This window comes from Salvelinus sp. IW2-2015, linkage group LG8 (genome assembly GCF_002910315.2).
Source record: "Salvelinus sp. IW2-2015 linkage group LG8, ASM291031v2, whole genome shotgun sequence".
Classification (NCBI taxonomy): Eukaryota; Metazoa; Chordata; class Actinopteri; order Salmoniformes; family Salmonidae; genus Salvelinus; species Salvelinus sp. IW2-2015.
This window is the reverse complement of record NC_036848.1, coordinates 42,682,803-42,705,122: the sequence shown is the minus strand read 5'-3', so window position 1 is coordinate 42,705,122 and position 22,320 is coordinate 42,682,803. Positions and strand designations below refer to the sequence as shown.

At 43.9% G+C, this 22,320-nt stretch overlaps 1 protein-coding gene across 1 annotated transcript in view; it reads right to left on the bottom strand.

The window, feature by feature from the left end:
- Nucleotides 1-22,320, bottom strand: part of sdk2b (sidekick cell adhesion molecule 2b) — a 152,956-nt gene that overhangs the window by 31,276 nt on the left and 99,360 nt on the right. The window contains exons 23-40 of the mRNA XM_070445038.1: nt 21,358-21,553; nt 20,380-20,478; nt 19,977-20,168; nt 17,108-17,229; nt 16,798-16,907; nt 16,344-16,494; nt 15,879-16,116; nt 12,104-12,219; nt 11,724-11,913; nt 8,295-8,393; nt 7,763-7,961; nt 6,525-6,722; nt 6,114-6,217; nt 5,475-5,545; nt 2,670-2,805; nt 2,172-2,228; nt 1,371-1,475; nt 121-236 (exon numbers count right to left, since the gene is read on the bottom strand). Coding sequence (XP_070301139.1) covers nt 121-236; nt 1,371-1,475; nt 2,172-2,228; nt 2,670-2,805; nt 5,475-5,545; nt 6,114-6,217; nt 6,525-6,722; nt 7,763-7,961; nt 8,295-8,393; nt 11,724-11,913; nt 12,104-12,219; nt 15,879-16,116; nt 16,344-16,494; nt 16,798-16,907; nt 17,108-17,229; nt 19,977-20,168; nt 20,380-20,478; nt 21,358-21,553 — 2,499 coding nt within the window. The remainder of the gene's footprint in view (nt 1-120; nt 237-1,370; nt 1,476-2,171; nt 2,229-2,669; nt 2,806-5,474; nt 5,546-6,113; nt 6,218-6,524; nt 6,723-7,762; nt 7,962-8,294; nt 8,394-11,723; nt 11,914-12,103; nt 12,220-15,878; nt 16,117-16,343; nt 16,495-16,797; nt 16,908-17,107; nt 17,230-19,976; nt 20,169-20,379; nt 20,479-21,357; nt 21,554-22,320) is intronic.

The following is a 22,320-nucleotide window of genomic DNA, read 5'->3' as shown; positions in this document are numbered from 1 at the left end:
TATGATTAAAGAGTCACGCAGAAACTTGTAACTGTTAATACACTTGAATGATTTTGACTGTAATGATTAAAATGATTCGAATTCTATGGTTTGGAATTCTTGTGAAACCCTCCAACTTACCTTGTAGCCCTGGATGTCTCCGTTCTGAGTGTCCAATGGAGGAGGCTCCCACGTCACGTCCAGCTGGGTGGCCGTTGCTGTTTGGATGGCCACGTTCTGGGGTGGGGCAGTGGGTACTGTGGAAAAAGAAGGAATAAAAATCTAGCAAAAACTCAGGTAGAAACAAAACAGAAGAAATATCAGTGGAATCAGTTTCAGTGGGTTTTTCTCCTCACTGCTTCTGGAAACACTACTGTCTAGCTGCCTGTGTGTGGAATGATAGCTTTACAGATGAGAACAGGGGAAACTACTCTCACTTTATGCCCAGGCTCACACAGTCACATTTAATAAAAACAAACTTATCCTGCAACCTGAATACATTTGTAAATGGTACCAATCCAATAAACATTTGCCAAGAATAGCTCGACAAGCAGAATCCCCCTGCCTTCTGGGTGGTCAGATAGTCTATAGTTCTACTATTCAGGGTGGTCAGATAGTCTATAGTTCTACTATTCTAGGTGGTCAGATAGTCTATAGTTCTACTATTCTAGGTGGTCAATAGTCTACTAGTTTACTATTTCTAGGTGGTTCAGATAGTCTATAGTTCTTATTTCAGAGGTGGTCAGATAGTCTATAGTTCTACTATTCAGAGGTGGTCAGAATAGTCTATAGTTCTACTATTCAGGGTGGTCAGATAGTCTATAGTTCTACTATTCTAGGTGGTCAGATAGTCTATAGTTCTACTATTCAGGTGGTCAGATAGTCTATAGTCTTCTACTATTCTAGGTGGTCAGATAGTCTATAGTTCTACTATTCTAGGTGGTCAGATAGTCTATAGTTCTATATTCTAGGTGGTCAGATAGTCTATAGTTCTACTATTCTAGGTGGTCAGATAGTCTATAGTTCTCATATTCAGGGTGGTCAGATAGTCTATAGTTCTACTATTCAGGTGGTCAGATAGTCTATAGTTCTACTATTCAGGGTGGTCAGATAGTCTATAGTTCTACTATTCTAGGTGGTCAGATAGTCTATAGTTCTATCTATCTAGGTGTGGTTCAGATAGTCTATAGTCTACTATTCTAGGTGGTTTGAAGGGATTGGATTGAAGGATTGAAATGAGAGAGAGAGAGAGAGAGAGAGGAGAGAGAGAGAGGAGAGAGAGAGAAGAGAGAGAGAGAGAGAGAGAGAGGAGAAGAGAGAGAGAGAGAGAGAGAGAGAGAGAGATTGTGCGTTTGTTGTGTGTAACCTCCCACCATCACTGAGCGACTTACCTGCCTCTCCGACAACCACTTTTTCCTGTGGTGTGCTAGTTGGTCCCTCCCCCACGACATTATAAACACTCATCCTGATCTCATAGCGCTTGTGTTTGCTCAGGTCTGGGGAACAAGGGACAACACTGACATTAAACAACAACCCACCATCACCCCAACATTTATTTTGACCTTTATTTGAACAGGAAGGATAATTGATGCCAGAAACCTCTTTTGTAAGGGCGATCAATACATGCCAGAAAATACATTTGTTGATTTTGTAAATATGTCTTATGCAGTAGTTAGAATCTATCCAAGGATGTAATTGAGTTGTTATTGCGTACTGGAAAAAAATACCCTGAAATATGTGACCGTCTGGTTTTGTGATGCTTGACAAAACAAATACAAGTACATGAGCCCATAAAACTTGGACTGGACAAGCAAGTCTTCCCGGCGAATCCTATTGAACATACAATATCCACATAGACAGTAGACAAGGCATCTTTAAATCAGGGCCCACACAGTGGTCTGTTTGAGCTCACTGTCAGAACAGACAAACAAATATGGTAACGACTTCATTAGATTTAGTAAACTCAATTTTCACTCTGCATTTCCTGACACACACAAGACAAGGCAGCTGGGTTAATCATCTACATGGCTAGAGCTTACACACTGACTAACTTCCTTTTGCTTTATAACTAAATGAATGTGTGTGTGTGTGTGCAAGTGTGTGTGCCATCACTAGGGCTCTGTGGAGTTCAGTGTGTATTTCATCAGCAGTGAGACAGAGTGTGAAGGGTTGGCAGGCATGTGAGGACTTACTATCCAGCTCATACTGGGTGAGAGAGGACTCGCTCAGGTTTCGCACGCTGTAGGGGGCTGTGAGGGAGCAGGTGAGGGGTCAAACATGAGCGTGAGTGGGGGCAGCCAGAAGAGAGAGGGCATGAGTAGAGGAGAGACATGTCATTGCGTTAATGCACTCTGTGACTGCTCTGACAGTGCAAGAACCAGTGAAAAATACACACAGTCAGAGAAACCCACAATCAAAGAGAAATGATATATCGCACAGACAGAGCAGATATAACATAACAGCTCTACATTAAACATAAGATAGGACTGATCATAACTGATTATAAGAGAGACTATAGAGTAAGATTTGCCATGCACAACCACAGAGTTACAGGAAGACAAGGAGGGCATTTGTACATGTTCTGATGGAGTTCTGTGTGACCTTGTGCAGAGGTTGTAGGGGACATGTGGAGAGGTTGATGTAAGGTTGTGGAAAAGTTACAAGGAGGTTGTGGGAAGGCTGTTACTCACAGGTGAGCTCGGCCCAGGTAGCAGAGGGGCTGTTGGCAGTGCGTACGGAGAAACTGCGGAGATGGTCGTACAGGAGCTCCCGGTACCGTATCCGGAAGCCCAGGAGGATACCGTTAATCTTCTCCTCAGACGGAGGCTGTGATGACGACACAATGTTAGACTACCATTAGGACATGTTCAACATAGTCTCTCTCACAGACACTCATATTTACAAAGCTGAGCTAGCTAACTAGATATTTGATTAATTTCTAGTTAGCTACAGTTGAAGTTGGAAGTTTAAATACACTTAGGTTGGAGTCATTAAAACTAGTTTTTCAACCACTCCAAAAATGTCTTGTTAACAAACTATAGTTTTGGCAAGTCGGTTAGGACATCTACTTTRTGCATGACACAAGTAATTTTTCCAACAATTGTTGACAGACAGATTATTTCACTTATAATTCACTGTATCACAATCCCAGTGGGTCAGAAGTTTACATACACTAAGTTGACTGTGCCTTTAAACAGCTTGAAAAATTCCAGAAAATTATGTCATGGCTTTAGAAGCTTCTGATAGGCTAATTGACATAATTTGAGTCAATTGGAGGTGTACCTGTGGATGTATTTCAAGGCCTACCCCAAACTGAGTGCCTCTTTGCTTGACATCATGGGAAAATCTAAAGAAATCAGTAAAGACCTCAGAAAAAAAATTGTAGACCTCCACAAGTCTGGTTCATCCTTGGGAGCAATTTCCAAATGCCTGAAGATACCACGTTCATCTGTACAAACAATAGTACGCAAGTACAAACACCATGGGACCCCTCAGCCATCATACCGCTCAGGAAGGAGACGCGTTCTGTCTCCTAGAGATGACCATACATTGGTGCGAAAAGTGCAAATCGATCCCAGAACACCAGCAAAGGACCTTGTGAAGATCCTGTAGGAAACAGGTACAAAAGTATCTATATCCACAGTAAAACGAGTCCAATATCGGCATAACCTGAAAGGTCGCTCAGCAAGGAAGAAGCCACTGCTCCAAAACCGCCATAAAAAAGCCAGACTACGGTTTGCCACTGCACATGGGGACAAAGATTGTAATTTTTGGAGAAATGTCCTCTGGTCTGATGAAACAAAAATAGAACTGTTTGGCCATAATGACCATCGTTATGTTTGGAGGAAAAAAGGGGATGCTTGCAAGCTGAAGAACTGTCACGACTTCTKCCGAAGTCGAAGCTTCTCCTTGTTCGGGCGGTGCTCGGCGGTCGACGTCACCAGTCTTCTAGCCATCATTGATCCATTTTTCATTTTCCATTGGTTTTGTCTTGTCTTCCTACACACCTGGTTTCAATCCCACTCATTACCTGTTGTGTATTTAACCCTCTGTTTCCCCTCATGTCTTTGTCAGAGATTGTTTGATGTTCAGTTTCGTGTTGTTTGTATTGGTGCGCGACGGGTCCTCGTACCCACTTTGTTTTATTGTTATTTATAGTTTTGGAGTTATGTTTTATTTATTGTTATTAAACAACTCCATTACCTTAAGTTTGATTCTCCTGCGCCTGACTTCCCTGCCACATATACACACGACTCTGACAAGAACACCATCCCAACCGTGAAGCACAGGGGTGGCAGCATCATGTTGTGGGGGTGCTTTGCTGCAGGAGGGACTGGTGCACTTCACAAAATAGATGGCATCATGAGGGAAGAGAATTATATGGCTATATTGAAGCAACATCTCAAGACATCAGTCAGGAAGTTAAAGCTTGGTCACAAATGGGTCTTCCAAATGGACAATGACCCCAAGCATACTTCCAAAGTTGTGGCAAAATTGCTTAAGAACAACAAAGTCAAGTATTGGAGTAGCCATCACAAAGCCCTGACCTCAATCCTATAGAAAAGTTGTGGGCAGAACTGAAAAAGCGTGTGCAAGCTGACTCAGTTACATCAGCTCTGTCAGGAGGAATGGGCCAAAATTCACCCAACTTATTGTGGGAAGCTTGTGGAAGGCTACCCGAAACGTTTGACACAAGTTAAACAATTTAAAGGCAATGCTACCAAATACTAATTGAGTGTATGTAAACTTCTGACCCACTGGGAATGTGATGAAAGAAATAAAAGCTGAAATAAATCATTCTCTCAACTATTATTCTGACATTTCACATTGTTAAAATAAAGTGGTGATCCTAACTAACCTAAGACAGGGAATTTTTACTAGGWTTAAATGTCAGGAATTGTGAAAAACTGAGTTAAAATGTATTTGGCTAAGGTGTATGTAAACTTCTGACTTCAACTGCAGCTTTTTATTTAAACACAATTGAAAAGTGCATAAATGATTTAATGATTCCCCTGTAATTCCCCTTTCCCTCATCTCATTTATGGTCGGCCCTCCTATGCACAACCACATGCAGTGTACAACAGGAATAAGATGAAGAGACAGGATTCAAAAAATGAGCTCATCCATGGTTGACTCACACAGAGAGAAATTCCCCCGTCATAAAACATGAGACAACAGGACCAGAAGAAAGGGAAAAGAGAGGAGAGAGAGAACAGGCGAAAGAGAGAAGAGCCTGGCAATAACCGCTTGGATGTCTTGATGTAAAACTCCTACAGGCAGTAACCTTTGAACTCTCCATCTCCCCTTTATGGCCTGCTAATTCAGGTGTTAGTGTTAGAGAGAGGAGAAGAGGAGAAGGTGTGTGTTCCACTCAGTCTAAGTACACCCTATACACCGCGCTGCCCTCTCATTACCGCCCATTGACTGACAGATGACTGGGTTTTACTGAGGATAGGAAGACCGACATCAGGACCAATCCCCACACCTCTTCTTACCTGCCAGCGAATCAGCACGGATGTAGTTGTGTGTGGCGTGACAGAGAGGATTGTGGGGGCTTCGTCAGGGGCTGGAACAGGAGAGAAAACAGAGAACACAGCTGAAGACGTGCAGCCCCAAGAGGAATGTTAGCTAAGGTCTACCACCCAGGCACAAATGACTAACGCACTGGTATTCACGGTGTACAAACACACAAATAAAGGAACCACCTCACCCATTGATAAACAAGTCAAATATGGCTATTGGAATGATTTGCGGAAGGAACATTTCTTTAGTTAAAGTTAGTTCTGCTTGGTTGACATTGTTTGGTTGTAAGTGTTTTTGTTGGCGTGTACGGCTGGTCACACGGCAAACACAGATAGTGATGAACAAATCACCTATTCTAGTGCTGCCAATAATGTCCTCACCACAGCAATACGTTAAGTCATCCTGACATTCTATTCAGGGAGGGATTGGAACCCAGCACTGATGTAAAACATAAATGACAGACTCCCTGCCTACGAAATGGTTTATGGGTCAATGTGGCGAAACCAAGGACAATGAAGACCAAATCATGTGCGGATAATATGATGTTCACAAGGATCTTTGTTTTCAATGCAGTAAGATACCCCAAAGTGAAAAGAGGTTAAGTCTCTTACCGTCCTGTAGTGTAGTGATAGCTTCACTCTCCTCGCTGTATTCACTGTCTCCTATGTCGTTGGTGGCTTTCACTCTAAACTGGTAGGAGGTGAAGGGCTTCAGCCTAACATGAAGCGATGGAACATAAGACAACATCATTCTCAGTGACATTTTTCAACTATTCAACTTCCATCTAGGGCTAAGTGCAGCCTTTCCAAGCAAATCTCTAAAATACTGTGCGACAGAAAACTTTTAACTATGTCCCCCTGTTAGTGCACTAGGTAGGGTGCTAGGTAGGGTGCATACTGTACCTGCCAACTATGTAGAAGCTGGCCTCGTGGTTGACCGAGGCAGAGTGGACGGTCCAGTTGCTACTGGTAGTGCACTAGGAAGGGTGCTGGGTAGTGTGCTAGGTAGGGTGCATACTGTACCTGCCAACTATGTAGGAGCTGGCCTCGTGGGTGACCGAGGCAGAGTGGATAGTCCAGTTGCTGTCGGGCAGTTCTCTCAGCTGCACGGTGTAGTAGCGGACCATAGAGAGGCCGTCACTGCCTGGTTCCCATGACAACAACACACTGCGGGCCTGAACATCCTTCTGGGGCACCATGGGACGATTGGTGGGCTGGGGCGAGCTGAGAGAAGAGAAGAGAAGAGAGAAGAGAGAGAGAGAGAGAGAGAGGAGAGAGAGAGAGGAGAGAGGAGAGAGAGAGAAGAGAGAGAGAGAGAGAGAGAGAGAGAGAGAGAGAGCGAGAGAGAGAGAGAGAAGAGAGAGAGAGCGAGCGAGAGAGAGAGCGAGAGAGCGAGAGAGGAGAGAAGCGAGAGAGCGAGAGAGCGAGAGAGCGAGAGAGAGAGAGAGAGGAGAGAGAGAGAGAGAGCGAGAGAGAGAGCGAGAGAGAGAGAGAGAGAGAGAAGAGAGAGAGAGAGAGAGAGAGAGAGAGAGAGAGAGAGAGAGAGAGAGAGAGAGAGAGAGAGAGAGAGAGAGAGAGAGAGAGAGAGAGAGAGAGTGTTAACAACACGCCCATGTTCTATGGTAGGTAACAGTTTTCAGGCTATATTATAGTTATCTGCGTACAAGCTTTTATCAGGTTAAATAAATGACTTATACCATACTCAAAAGACAATAGCCTACAATACTCACTAACTTAAAAGTGCTTGTATAAACACACAAAACAAATAGCTGATTACTGCAGATGTAACTGGGTGGAATATAACTAATGTAAAACCGTTGTGCTGAATCTGTAAACTACTATCAGATGAGATGAGGGTTTCTTCTGAACTCGTTGGGATGCTCTGTTGTTTATTGTAAGTGACTGACAGAACTGACTGACTCACCTCAGCCACTCTAGCATGCTGTGTCAACACTGAGAATATAAACATGTCTGCACTCTAACACATGTAGACAATATTCTGTGGTATGCTCTGTAAGTACAATAACTCACATGGTAATGTCACATAAAACTTCATCAAAGTACACAAAATATACAATAAGTTCTGGAATGTTCTATAAAGTACAATAACTCATATACTAATGTTTTATACTACTTCTTCTTAAAATGCATATTTCCATGTTTCTATAGTAACCTCACTTTTTGGTACATTCACCAAGTACAATAGGTTATACACTAATGTGATACAATACTTCATCTAACATAGGTTTCAATTCATATGTTTACCTCTCTTCTCGGTGGTGACCACCAGTGCCTCTGCGGCTTCTCCCCAGCCCTTGCGTGTCTGGGCTGTGATGCGGAACACATACATTGAATCTCTTTTCAGGCCCGTCACCATGTACTGACGAGCACTCGGGTTCAGCACGTCCACTGTGGCCGTGTTGCTATTGCTCGAGTTCAAACGGTACGTGATCTGATAGGCTGAGAGGAGGAGAAAGGAAACACACATGACAGGAGAGAGAGAGAGTCAGAAAGAAAAGCTATGATAAACTCCTTCAAATGTTCTTCAAAATGTCCCCTAAAAAAGAAACAGGGACTCAGCATGAAACGTGATTCTGCCTGACACAAAAATGGCGAACAAAGGGATCAGGCTCGTTCCACGATGCTAGGTCCAAAATCGATTTATTTGTAAGTATTATAGTCAAAATAAGTGTTGTTTTTGCTTGCTGTATGAGAGGGTCATTCTTGTAGAGTCTGGACAGGTTAAAGGTGAAAGGTCAAGGTGTGGTCAGGGTCAAAGGTTAAATCACATACCCAGGATAATGCCATTTGGCTGAGACGGGGACTGCCAGATGAGACGCACCGAGGTGGTCCGGACCTCAGGGAACAGGATGCCCACTGGAGGGCCGGGCACTGGAGACGAGAGGGGGGCAGAGGGGCTACACTTTTTAACACTTCTTCTCTTTACATCAGATGCAGTGGTTACTGAGTGGTAGTAGGCATTGGTCGACTATAATATCAAAGTCTGGATAGCTTTAATAAGCTATTTGAAAGCTTTTACATATCCTTTGGTATAACACATCCTGTATGAGCAGATGGATGAATGGCGCTGGAGGGAATAGTCTCCGTTTTACGGACTCCTGACCAATTGTGCTAATTTGTGTATTTTTTCATGCTGATTTTAGGGTTCCTATGACTGAAAAGAGCTTCTGGACATCAGAACAGCTATCACTAACCTCGATTTGGACGAGGATTTTTATAGAAATGAGTCGGAGGCAAAAGACATTGATTATTCCGGACCAGGCCCAAATCCMAGACACTCGAAGAAAGAGGAGATGGCACTATAGAGGCCGGTGTGCGGGATACCTAACAAGACTACATCAGAGAGTGGATAAATCGCCTCTACCCTCCGTTCTATTGGCAAACTGGATGAGCTCTTATCAACGTGATCTGAAGAACTGTAATATCCTATGTTTCGCTGAGTCGTGGCTGAACAAGGACATGGTAAAGATAATGTAGCTGTTCGGCAGGACAGAAAGTCAGCTCAGGGGGAAGCTCAGGGGAGGGGTTGTGTGTCTCTTTGTTAACAACAGCTTGTGCACGATCGCTAATATTAATATTCTGCTCGTCTGAGTTAAAATATTTAATGATAAGCTGTAGACCATACTATTTACCTCCACAAACCGATGCTGGCGCAAAGACTGCACTCAATGAGCTGTATTCTGCCATAACCAAACAAGAAAATGCTCACCCAGAGGCAGCGCTCCTCGTGGCCAGTGACTTTAATGCAGGAAAACTGATTTCTACTAGCCTGTCACCTGTGCGCCTAGAGGAGAAAAAACTTTACATCACCTTTCCTCAACACACAGAGATGCATACAAAGCTCTCCTTCACCCTCCTTTTAGCAAATCTGACCATAACTCTATCCTCCTGATTCCTGCTTACAAACAAAAACTCAAACAAGAAGTACCAATGACCTGCTCAATACGGAAGTGGTCAGATGACTCGGATGCTAAGCTACAGGACTGTTTCGCTAGCACAGACTGAAATATGTTCTGGGATTCATCCGATTACCACATCAGTTATTAATAAGTGCATCAACTACGTCATCCCCAAAGCGACCATGCGTACATATCCCAACCAGAAACCATGGATTTCAGGCAACATCCGCACTGAGCTAAAGGCAAGAGTTGACGTTTTCATGGAGTAGGACACTAATCCATACGCTTACATAAAATTCCGCTACTACAGGCAAAGCGTCAATACRGGACYAATATCGAATCCTACTACACCGGCTCTGATGCATATCAGATATKGCAGGGCTTGTAAACAATCACGGATTACAAAGGGAAACCAAGCCGCAAGCTGTCCCTGTGACGCGAGCCTACCAGACAAGCAAAATACCTTCTATGCTCTCTTTGAGGCTAGCAACACTGAACCATGCATGAGAGCACCAGCTGTTCTGGACGACTATGTGATCACGCTCTCCGTAGCCCAAGTGAGTAAGACCGTTAAATATTGACTGATTATCAGGACGAGTATTCAGAGTATGCGCTGACCAGTTAGCATGTCTTCACTGACATTTTCAACCTCTCCCTGACCCAGTCTGTAATACCTACATGTTTCCAGCAGACTACCATAGTCCCTGTGTCCAAGAACGCAAAGGTAACCTGTCTAAATGACTATTGCCCCCTGGGCACTTATATCTGTAGCCATGAAATGCTTTGAAAGCCTGGTGATGGCTCACATCAACACCATCATCCCAGACAACCTGGACCCACTCCAATTCGCATACCGCCTCAGCAGATCCACAGATGACCTGAACCCCACCTGAACAAAAGGAACACCAATGTGAAAATGCTGTTCATTGACTACAGCACCAACACCATCATTACGTTTGTGGTAGGTCTGATCACCAACGATGATGAGACAGCCTACAGGGAGAAAGTCAGAGAATTGACAGTGTGGTCCAGGACAACAACATCTCCCTCAATGTGAGCAAGACAAATGACCTGATCATTGACTACAGGAAACGGAGGGCCGAGTACACCCCATCGACATTGACGGGGCTGTAGTGGAGCAGGTTGAGAGCTTCCAGTTCCTCGATGTCCATATCACTAAGGAATTAATTAATTCCATTTTATTTTTGTGTCAATTCGCTAGTTGGCAACCCATTCCTTATGGGATTAATTGACACATAAACAAACATGACAATAATTCACTGTGATAATTCAGTGATAATTATTCTGGTGTTCTCTGCAGTACGCACCGCATAAAGAGTGAAAAATAAATCAATACATAATAGTAAATACATTTATCCAAGCAATAATTATATCCCTAGAGCAGTAAAAAAATATATATACTAAAATACTATATATACAGATTAATAAATACCAAAAAATGAAACGGAAGGCATTTGAACCAAGGCATTTGAGCTAAGGAATTATTATGGTCCAACAGTCGTGAAAAGGGCACGACAACAGAAGGTTTAAAAGATTTGGCATGGGCCCTCAGATCCTCAAAACGTTCTACAACTGCACCATTGAGAGCATCTTGACTGGCTGCATCACCGCTTGGTGTGACAACTGCTTGGCATCTGACTGCACGGCGCTACAGAGGGTAGTCCGTATGGCCCAGTGCATCACTGGGGGCGAGCTCCCTGCCATCCAGGACCTCTATACCAGGCAGTGTCAGAGGAAGGCCCTAAAAATTGTCAAAGACTCCAGGCACCCAAGTCATAGACTGTTCTCTCTGCTACTACACAGCAAGCGGTACCGATGCACAAAGTCTCAAACCAACAGGACCCTGAACAGCTTCTCCCCTCAAGCCATAAGACTGCAAAATAGTTAGTTAAATAGTTCATCAATAGCTACCCGGACTATTGCATTGACCATTTTTGCATTAACTMTTTTGACTCATCACGTGCTGCTGTTACTGTTTATTATCTAGCCTGCTGCCTAGTCACTTTAAGTTTACCTATATGTATATATCTACCTCAATTACCTTGTACCCCTGCACATCGACTCAGTACTGCTACCCTGTGTATACAGCCAAGTTATCGTTAGTCATTGTGTATCTATTCCTTGTGTTATAATTTTTCTATAATACACTGCATTTCACTGTTAGTCTACACATGTTGTTTACGAAGCATGTAACAAATAACATTTTAATGTATACATCACTGTTCATTATCTAAGGTATTCTAAATTTAGACAGGCAGATATTAGGCAGCCCAGGGCGTACCGTCGTCCAGGGTCCTCTCCAGTATGAGTGGTGAGCTGGGCATGCCGTCTCCGATGCGGGTGAAGGCCAGGACCTGGATCTCATAAAGAACGTATTTCCCCAGACCAGTCAGCTGGACACTGTGGCTGGCGTTCCCCTCTATTGTCCACAACTGGAGAGACGAGTCAGAGTCCTTCTCCTTATACAACACCTGAAGGAGGGAGAGGAGAGGAAAAGAGAGGGAAGAGGGGAGTGGAGAGGGAAGATGGGAAGAGAGAGGGGAAGACAGAGTGGAATAGAGACGGGATGAGAGAGTGGAATTAGGCAAAAGGAAGGAATTGGATTAGAAAGGTATTGTGTCCCTCTTGGAGGCGAGGGTGATAACTGAACGTCTCACACACCTTGTAGCCCAAGATAAGTCCATTCCGGTCTTGTTCTGGTACTTCAAACCAGCGCACCAGGATACTGCTGGAGGTGGTGGCGAAGGCTGACATGTTGGTAGGGCCACAGGAAGGGACTAAATAAAATAAAGAAAAAATTAATAAACTAACTTTTATAAACGAAATGCGTTCCCTGATGTTCATGGGCCTTTGTGTGTGTGTGTGTGTGTGTGTGTGTGTGTGTGTGTGTGTGTGTGTGTGTGTGTGTGTGTGGGAGAGAGAGAGAGAGAGAGAGAGCGTGTGCTTGCGTGTGTAGCATTGAAGACTGAACCACTGAGGCCCTGTCTCTTATACACATCTAGATGTGTATAAGAGACAGGTGTGTGTGTGTGTGTGTGAGAGAGAGAGAGAGAGAGAGAGCGTGTGCTTGCGTGTGTAGCATTGAAGACTGAACCACTGAGGCCTAGTGTCTAACCCAGGCGTGGCTGTAGCTCCAGAGAAAGCACAGCTCTATATCAGGCCAGCTAGGCCACGGCTCCTTCCTGGCACTCATCCCTGGACATTAAACAGTGATTCGGAAGAATTTGCTGGAGTGAGTTGAAAAAAAGGAAAAAAGCAGAGGAATTCCACATTCTAGCCCATGTGTTCCCAATTTCCTCCTCTACTCCCCTCCTCTACTCCCCGCTCCCTAAAGTCTGGTATCCACAGTGACTGCACCAGCACAGTGAGAGAACATCCTAACCCATTGCCTCGTCTACAAGAACATCCAGAGACAGCAAGACAAAGCGTAACGAAAGAACAACTCATGCCTCACTTTAGTTGGTTTTTGAGAGAGAGAGAGAGAGAGAGACTGTGTGAAGGAGCAGAATGCAGGCAGACCGGTTGGTGTCCATTTCATATGGCTCCATGAGGCAGGAAGAATAAAATGACCCTGGCCCCCATACCATACGCGTGGGTAGATAAAAGAGGTAATATGCAGGAAGTCTGGGCCATACCCACACATGTGTGATTACAGCCTGATAGTTTAATAGTGTGGGTGGATGAGGCAGTAGCCATAGGAACATACAGTAGCAGTAGGTCATGCCTTTTATGTCCTAAAATGAGTGAAGTCTGTAGATCAAAGAGTGCCAAAATTAAAGACTGAACATCAGTGTTGTGTGTGAGACCACACCAACTGTTGTGATGTTATTAACCAGATAAAACAGGATATACTGTAATCAAAGAAAATGTAACTACACCGCAAATTCCCCTATGTTAAATGACCACTGAAAGTGCGTACCTGTATAGACACTGAACAGTGTTGAATTAAAACACTGCTTAGTGTAAAGCATTATTTGTATATTTCCCAAAATGCCTTGCCTTTCGAGTTAATTGTAGTGTAACCACCCATTACTGAATGTGTTAGTGCCAAAGACATGCTTGTCGCATTCATCCATATTCAGTCCTACGGACTTCACCAAGTGAGATCCTAAGTGAATATGTTATTAAAATTTTATTATTTAACACAATAGAATATATATTTCATAAGGCATTATTTTAAGGGCTTAAGCAAAAGAAAAAACTGGTTTGCAGGGATTGGATCACTTAGTTTTGGGAAAAACATATCCACAGCATGATGCTACCGTAAGGATGGTGCCATGTTTCCTCCAAACCTGCCACTTGGCATTCAGGCCAAAGAGTTCAATCTTGGTTTCATCAGACCAGATAATCTTGTTTCTCATGGTCTGATAGTCTTTAAATGACTTTTGGCAAACTCCAAGCGGGTTGTCATGTGTCTTTTACTGAGGCGTGGCTTCCGTCTGGCCACTCTRCCATAAAGACCTGATTGGTGGAGTGCTGCAGAGATGATTGTCCTTTTGGAAGGTCCTCCCATCTCCACAGAGGATCTCTAGAGCTCTGTCAGAGTTACCATCGATTGCTCAGTTTGGCCGKGCGACCAGCTCTAGGAAGAGTCTTGGTGGTTGCAAACTTCTTCTATTTAAGAATGATGGAGGCCACTGTATTCTTGGGGACCTTCAATGCTGCAGACAATTTTTGGTACCCTTCTCCAGATCTTGTGCCTCGACACAATCCTGTCTTGGTGCTCTATGGACAATTCCTTTGACTTCATGACTTGGTTTTTGCTCTGACATGTACCGTCAACTGTGAGACCTTATATAGACAGGTGTGTGCCTTTCCAAATCATGTCCAATCAATTGAATCTACCACAGGTGGACTCCAATCAAGTTGTAGAAACATCTTAAGGATGATCAATGGAAACAGGATTCACCTGAGCTCAATTTTGGGTCTCATAGCAAAGGGTCTGAATACTTACGTAAATAAGGTATTTACGTTTATTTTATTTTATAAATGAGCAAAAACGTCTACAAACCGTTTTTGCTTTGTCATTATGGGGTATTGTGATGTCATTATGGGGTATTGTGATGTCATTATGGGGTATTGTGTGTAGAGTGTTGAGGATTTAAAAATAAATCMATTTTAGAATAAGGCTGTAACATAACAAAATGTGTAAAAAGTCAAGGGGTCTGAATACTTTCCGAAAGGCACTGTATGAGTTCCTTCAAAGCCTATGCAAATCACCATGTAATATCCCTATGTGATATCCCAATGGGATAGCAACCCCTTTGTAGCAATAAGTAAATAATAATGTTCATATTTTTTAGATTAGAATATCTAATGTGCAAAAATATAAGGACAATTTTACATCATAGTGTACAAACTCAACATGATCAACTGGAATGACACTTACTCTCACAGGTGGCCAAAAATAACTATTTAAAAATAACTATCCTCCCGAAGATAACCTATGGATTACATTAAAAAGACCCGGCTGCTTGGTAAACCCAGAATGAAAGTGATCAAAAATTACATTGACGGTTAAATTAACCCATGTTTGGGTAATCCGAACAAGCCAACCTGGTGGGTTATTCACACAACCTGTCACATTATGATGTCTTACAAAGTGAAGTTTAATTTGAAATCCAGCCAGAGTGGGGATTTCTAACCTTCTGAGTTTCTTATCAACCGCAACCTGAATTCATTGTTGGGAAAACTGAAATATGAAACTACCTAACGGATCTAAACTGGAAAAAACATTTCGGTAACGGGTACAATGAATCCAAGTAACATATTGGATTAGTTTAGAAAATGTATGGCATTTATATTTAAGAAGCATTAAGAATCAATCAATGTACATGCAAAAACATAGATATTGAAAGGAAATATTCTTAAAATCAACCTGCTTTAGAGGATGCTGGGAAATATGATAATGATGGGCATGGTTTTGGTTCAACTCCGGTTATTAACGCCAACATTGGGGTTATTTTACACCAATGAGTGTTTATTCAACACTTACAGGGTTAMATGTTATGTTTAGAGTGTAGGCCCGCAAAATAAGGCCTTATGAAGTACATACTGTGTTAAATAATAAAGTTTTATTCACTCAGGATCTCACTTGGTGATGTGTCCATAACTGAAAATKGATTATTGCAACAACCTGTCCCTAACAAATATAGTCATGGGTGGCAACTCTACAATTCACTCGAAAGGCAAGGCACTCTGGGAAATAAAGCTTTACACCAAGCAGTCTGTTAATTTAACACTTTCCAGTGTCTACACAGGTCCACACTTTCAGTGTTAATTTAACACTGGATAATTTTCTGTGTAATTGCATATAGTATGTGTCTCAAATTGCACACTATTCCCTATGGGCCCTGGTCAAAAGTATTGCACTATACTGTATAGAGAATAGGGTGCCATTTGAGGCGCATACATAGAGTGTGATGTGTAATCTCACCAGACTCCCTGGTCCTCCCTGTGACTGGCTGGCTCCAGGGCCCGGCCCCGATACCGTTGAGAGCCTGAACCCTGACCTCATACTCTGTCCACTCCTCCAGGTCCTCGATAGTGAACTCCCTCTCCAGCCGGTCAGCTATCACATGGGTCAGCGCCTTGCCCTGGGAGCCTGTACGGGAGTACTGGAGCCGGTAGCCCAACAGATCTGGGTTCCCATTGTACTCCCACTCTGGTAGGGGCTGGGAGGGGGGTGAGAGAGAAAGAGGGAGAGGGAGGGGGAGAGAAAGAAGGAGAAGGGGGGGGTGGAGAGGGAGAGAGCGAGAGGGAGAAAGTGAAAGAGGGAAAATGAAAGAAAGAAACAAGAGATAAAAACTACAACACACGAAGACACACAGCCAGTCATCATCGCTTGATGAAAAACTCAGAGCATCACATCATAATGTCAGTCTGTTGAGACGTCACGTACCACCCATCGAAGCCACAGACTGGTCTCGCTGGCCGTGCGCAGGGTGACGTTTGCGGGGGACATGTCTGGAGGGGCCTGCAAGGTCTGGATCTTTCTGGAGGGCTGACTTGGAGGACTGGTTCCCACAATGTTTACCTGACGCATACGGAACCTAGCAGGAGACAGGAAACAAGAGCAAAGTTATCACAGGAGTAATCCATAGGGTTCCATAAGAGTTTTTTGTGGCCAGGTCACATGGTCAGGAAAAACACAGGGTTCTACGAATAGAATAGAATAGAGTTAAGGCTGTGCTCAATTGGGGGTAGGTGGGCCTCACACTTGTAGAATGGGTAGAGGTCAAGGTATATGAGTTAAGTATAGTACCTGTCAAAGGTGTAGGGGTACATAGCAGCCTACCTGTAGAAAGTGGGTACACAGCAGCCTACCTGTAGAAAGTGGGTACATAGCAGACTACCTGTAGAAAGTGTATGGGTTGAGTCCTGGCACCTCCATGGAGCGGGCATCAGGCTCGTTGGGCAGCTGGTGAACAATCACCCAGTCTTCATTGTCTCCTATCACACTGACCTGAACACAACAACAACACACAACACAACATGATATACGCTGCATTCCAAATGGCACCCTATACAGTAAGTAGTGCAGTATATAGGTAATAGGTTGCCTCTTGGGAGTCATAGTCGATGTGGGTCACAGATCAGGGGGGAGCGGTCAGACACTTTATGCCCAGGATAAGCTCATCTCTCTGGGGAAGAAGGCCTTCTTACCTGGGCCTCTACCTGCCAGCGAGAGATGGAGGTCTTTCCATCATAGCCAGGTTTGAACTGGAGGGTGATGGATCGAGGGCCGATGTTGGAGATGGCCATGTTGGTGGGAGGACCAGGCAGCTCTACACACACAGAGAGAGAGACAGAGGGAGAGAGAGAGAGAGAGAGAGAGAGACAGAGGGAGAGAGCGAGAGAGAAAGAGAAAGAGAGAGTTTTAACTTTATTTTCCATTTGAAAGGAGGGAATAATACAGGGAGAAAGAGAAGGAACAGAAAGGGTATCAAGAGTGAGACAGGGCCTTTAATATAGTAAAGAGTTGTAAGTAATAAGTGGGGCAGTAATCATAATACAGTGGTCTCTATGCCTAATGTAATGCTTTTTAAAATTTGACTTAGTTTTTCTACATTGTGTATCTCTATCTTTTAAATCCTTACTGGTTTAGGAAGTAATGTTTTCAGAACTATGCATCTACTATATTCAGAAATGAAAGATTAACTTAGTTCTCCAATAAGTATTTCTGAATGAAAAGTATCAATAAGATTATTCAGGCTTGGATCTCAGTTCTCATATCTGTGCTCTGGAGTCGTCTAAAGGTTGTCTACAGGGAAATATATTACTGAGTGACAGTGCAACCTTGTGCTCTAAAATGGATATTGCACCGGAGATGAGCCAATGCTTTTGAGTTATCTCGCTCTCATGAGAGTTTCGCTTCACTCAACTCAAAGTTCTCAAAAAGAACAAACAAAACTTTTCAGGTTGGCAGGACTAGGTGGGCATCTAGGAAAAAGCTCTCATAGTCCTATAAATAGTATGCCAAATTCATGATGTTAGTAATAAACATTTACATTTGGATACCGTATTTGTATTTGTTTTGTGCTATCCAATTAGGATCTTGTCTCATCACTGCAACTGCCCAACGGGCTCGGGAGAGGCAAAGATCAAGTCATGCCTCCTCCGAAACATGACCCGTCAAACCGCGCTCCTTAACACCCGCCCGCACCAATGTGTCAGAGGAAACACTGTTCAACTGACGACCGAAGTCAGCCTGCAGGCGCCCGGCCACCACAAGGAGTCGCTAGAGCGCGATGAGCCAATTGTGCACAGCCCTTTGTGACTCCTGGTCATGGCTGGTTGTGACACAGCCGGGGATCGAACCCGGGTCTGTAGTGCCACATGGGAGGCCTTGGATACGGTCTTTTTATGTACGTTATGAATAATACAAAAATACAACATCCAAATGTAAATGTTTATTATTAGCTGAATATGACATTGATTCTGAACATAAGCTAGTGTATGTAAGTGTGTTACTCTTGAAGGGGCACGTGCACAGATAGAGCACTAAGGGTGCTTCAAAACCTGCCATTTTGCCCTCCTATTAAAAAAGTGCCCTTTTGTTTGTTGAAGTTTTCTAAAACTATTACTATTTATTTTATTTGCAGTCTTTTTTCTCACAATCAAACCAGACAATTTCTCATAAACTCATGAGTCTTGAAAAAAGTCCCCTCCCTACCCTTCCGCCAGTCCGTTGCTGCACTTGTTCTCTGCATAGTTCTAATGTGAAATGTGAAGCGGGACTAATTGCCAGGCAACCACTATGGTGATTTAGTTCAGTCACCTTCATTTAATCCCTTTGCTTTAATGTCATACCAATACACCAATACATAAACTCTGCTGCAAGTAAAACAACAGACCTCACCATTGCACAAGGCTGCTTGCCAAATCACACCCTATTCCCTATATAGTGCACTAACTTCGGCCAGAGCCCTATGGGACCTGGTCAAAAGCAGTGCACTAATAGAGTGCCATTTGGGATGCAAGACTGAGACACAAGCACACCCCAGGGCACTGTATAGTGAAAGGGGCCAACTCTTCAAGGTGATGGAGTGGGTCCATTGGCTCATAATGAAATGGACTATAGACTATATGACTAGAATAGTAAAATCAGCACCTTTAAATCATTAGCATGCCTGGTTATTCAGACAATAGCACAGAGAGAGATCTCTAGGGTGGAGGCGTACAGCTATAGCCATAGTAATCACCATTCTGGGAACGATAACCACACCTTACTAACTGTGGCCCTCGATAGAATGGGTATTTTTATTTGACAGCTCTGAAAGACATACTGTATAGTGTCTGGGGGAACCGCCGGTGCAATAATAATTGACTGGAAGTATTTTCTTTTTTATAATACACTGTAGCATGTTTTAATAGGAAATCGTAAACTGGAATTATCCTAAATGGTCTCGATGGGCTCTTACTTTTGGCCGGGTTTCTGGGTGAAGTGTATTAAAATATAATTCTGAACTGTCTGTTTTGAAGTGGAGAAGTAAGTCCCCTGGTCTGGCGTAGTCTCATACTTTATGGCTCTCTGTCTGTCACAGTTCTGCCTGCCTGACTGACTGACTGGGGTACGTTTTCATAGTGTCTGGAGCAAGACAGACACACACACAGTTACTGTCACTCAGGATTCTGTAGGAATGGTGAGAGGTTAGGGACGTTTGGTGATGGAGGTGATGGGTGACAGGGCAGCCCGCTGGAAGCTGGGTTCTGGCTAGGTTTCTGGGGGTGGCAGACAATGTTTTAGGTAAGGGCTGGACATGGACTGAGGAGGGTTAGTGATGCTGAGGCTAGTAATCAGGATACCAACTAGCACTCTGGCTGAGCTCAGTCAGGGCTGCATCTGATATGGCACCCTGAATATAGTGCACTATAAATTGAATAAGGGGGCTATTTATTCTGAATCACCAGGGACTGAGCCATCGATAATACTGACCTTGAGGCACTCCAGAAGAGATGGTGGAGGAGGACAGTTTCCCCTGGCTGGTGCTAGGGATAACAGGGTAGGGTTAGGGACTGGCTGGGAACTGACCTGGAGGCACTCCAGAAGAGATGGTGGAGGAGGACAGTTGTCCCTGGCCCTTGGAGGTCATGCCGGCCACCTCGATGGTGTAGGTGGTGAGGGCGGTCAGCCCCGTGACGCGGTACTCCAGGGTCACGTTGGGGAGGTAGTGGGTCACCCGTGTGTTGGTGCGGTTAAACTCCTCCCACGAGATACGGTAGCCTGGAATAGAGAATCAATCAAATTCATCAATAAATACAATATTATTTGTGTAGACTTTTTACAAATACGAACTGAGCCTAATAGAAGAGAAACAGAGGACATTGATGAACAGAGGGAGGTGTATGGGTGGCCAGATCCATTGTGAATAAAGACAACTCTTAACATGAAGTGGGTCATCTTCTTCAGCTCTAATGTCTTTGGCATGGCGTACCTGTGAGGACTCCATTCTTCTCTCCAGGTTCTCTCCAGCTCACTTTGAGAGACGTGTCTAGGATATCTGTGAAGCTCAGGTGACCCACAGCCCCAGGAGCTAGAGAGGAGGGCACGGTGGTTATTATGATGAGAATGATAATACAATGGATCCCATGGAGCTCAATGGCATTCACAATTATATAGATGTCTTGTTGTACTATATTGAATAGCAAACTACATTTATTAAGTGTAATTTAATAAGTCTGTTTATGAAGAAATCAGGAAAATGTGGCTTTTACACTTTGAACAGTCATTACAGCTACTAAAATAGGCAACATTTTACTTGGAAAATAGCGGAATTACAAGTAGAGGCCCAGTACAGTATGGCCAACCAATTATCTCTTGAGAAAATGTGTCCCAATTATGTGTGGATGTGTGCAGAAACCCAAATGTAGCCTACGCATTCATTAGATCTGTAGAACTAGGCTGTTAGGCTGTGCTGAATAATAGATTTGACCCAGTGGGCATGTTTCAGTATGATTGCCGCCATGGTCATTCAACCCAGTTGTTTGTGCTGTGTGTGTCCTGGTGTGTGTGTGGTTGCTGTCGGCTGTGTGTGTGGTGTGGGGTGTGTGTGTGTGTGTGTGTGTGTGTGGTGTGTGTGTGTGTGGGTGTGTGTTGCTGTGTGGTTGTGTGTGCTGTTGTGTGTGTGTGTGTGCGTGCCGAGTGTGTGGTGTGCTGTGTTGTGTGTGGGTGTGGGTGTGTGTCTGTGTGTGTGTGTGTGTGTGTGTGGTGTGTGTGTGGTGTGGGTGTGTGTGTGTCGTAGTGCGAGTGTGTGTGGTGTGTGTGCTGTTGTTGTGGGTGTGTGAGTGTTGGTGTTGCTGTGTGTGTGTTGGTGTGTGTGTGTGTGTGTGCAGTGTGATGTGTGTGGTGTGTGTGGTGTGTGGTGTGTGCGTTGTTGGTGTTTGTGTGTGACGGGCTGCAGTTGGAACTGCACTGTCTTCATGTGTCCTAAGGCCTTTAGCAGGGCTGCGGGGTCCATCCCCTGGCGTAGTGAAACAAAGCACAGAGGTGTAGTACTCTCTGAACTTCTTCAGCCCTGTCACGTAGCCCACATGCACGCTATCCTGGAAGTTAGGTCTCACTGTAACCATGGTGACCTCCTCTTCCTGACCTGGCTCCCATGCCAACAGCTAGCAGAATGGGAAATGGGAACAGAGAAGGAAGAACGTGAGATCAAACTGGAAATAAGAAGTAAATGGTAGAACATAAACGGTAGAACATCTTATAGGACTGACTGGTTTTACCTTCAGCCCTCAATTTGATATTGTGAATGAACCAAAGAGCACCAGATACCATATTAACTCTTTCATTGCCCACAATTTCCACCACACATTTTACCTAAATAGAACTGTTCCTCTCCAAGTCTAATCATGTTCACATTTTGTTTAAACCAACTCTCCTCCCTTTCATGTGCTTTTGACCTACTCTGGGGTGTCATGTGGCATCATAATTATTATATGAACGGTTAGTGTCACTCTAAACATATTCTTGTCATTGAGTAAGCACTGGAAGGCAGGGCTGGAATGAGTCCACAGAGAGAGAGAAAGAGAGTGAAAAAGAGAGATTTCAATCGCGGTGTATAGCAGGTCTAATGTAGACGGATTGCACACACATAACAGAATGAGAGTTAATGTACCGAGTGGTCAATTAGGTGATTAGACAAATACTACCCGTGGCAAATATATTGGGTCTATTTCCATCTTGGTTCCCAGGCTGTAAGTAGAGTTTGACTCTGGGAAAGAGTGTGCGTGCGGTGGGGTGGGTGTGTGAGCTGAATGTGGAATAAATGGATGCCCACTCTGCACACTCACTCATACAAAACACACACCTCATACAAAACACACACCTCATTCAAAACACACTCACTCATACAAAACACACACCTCATACAAAACAC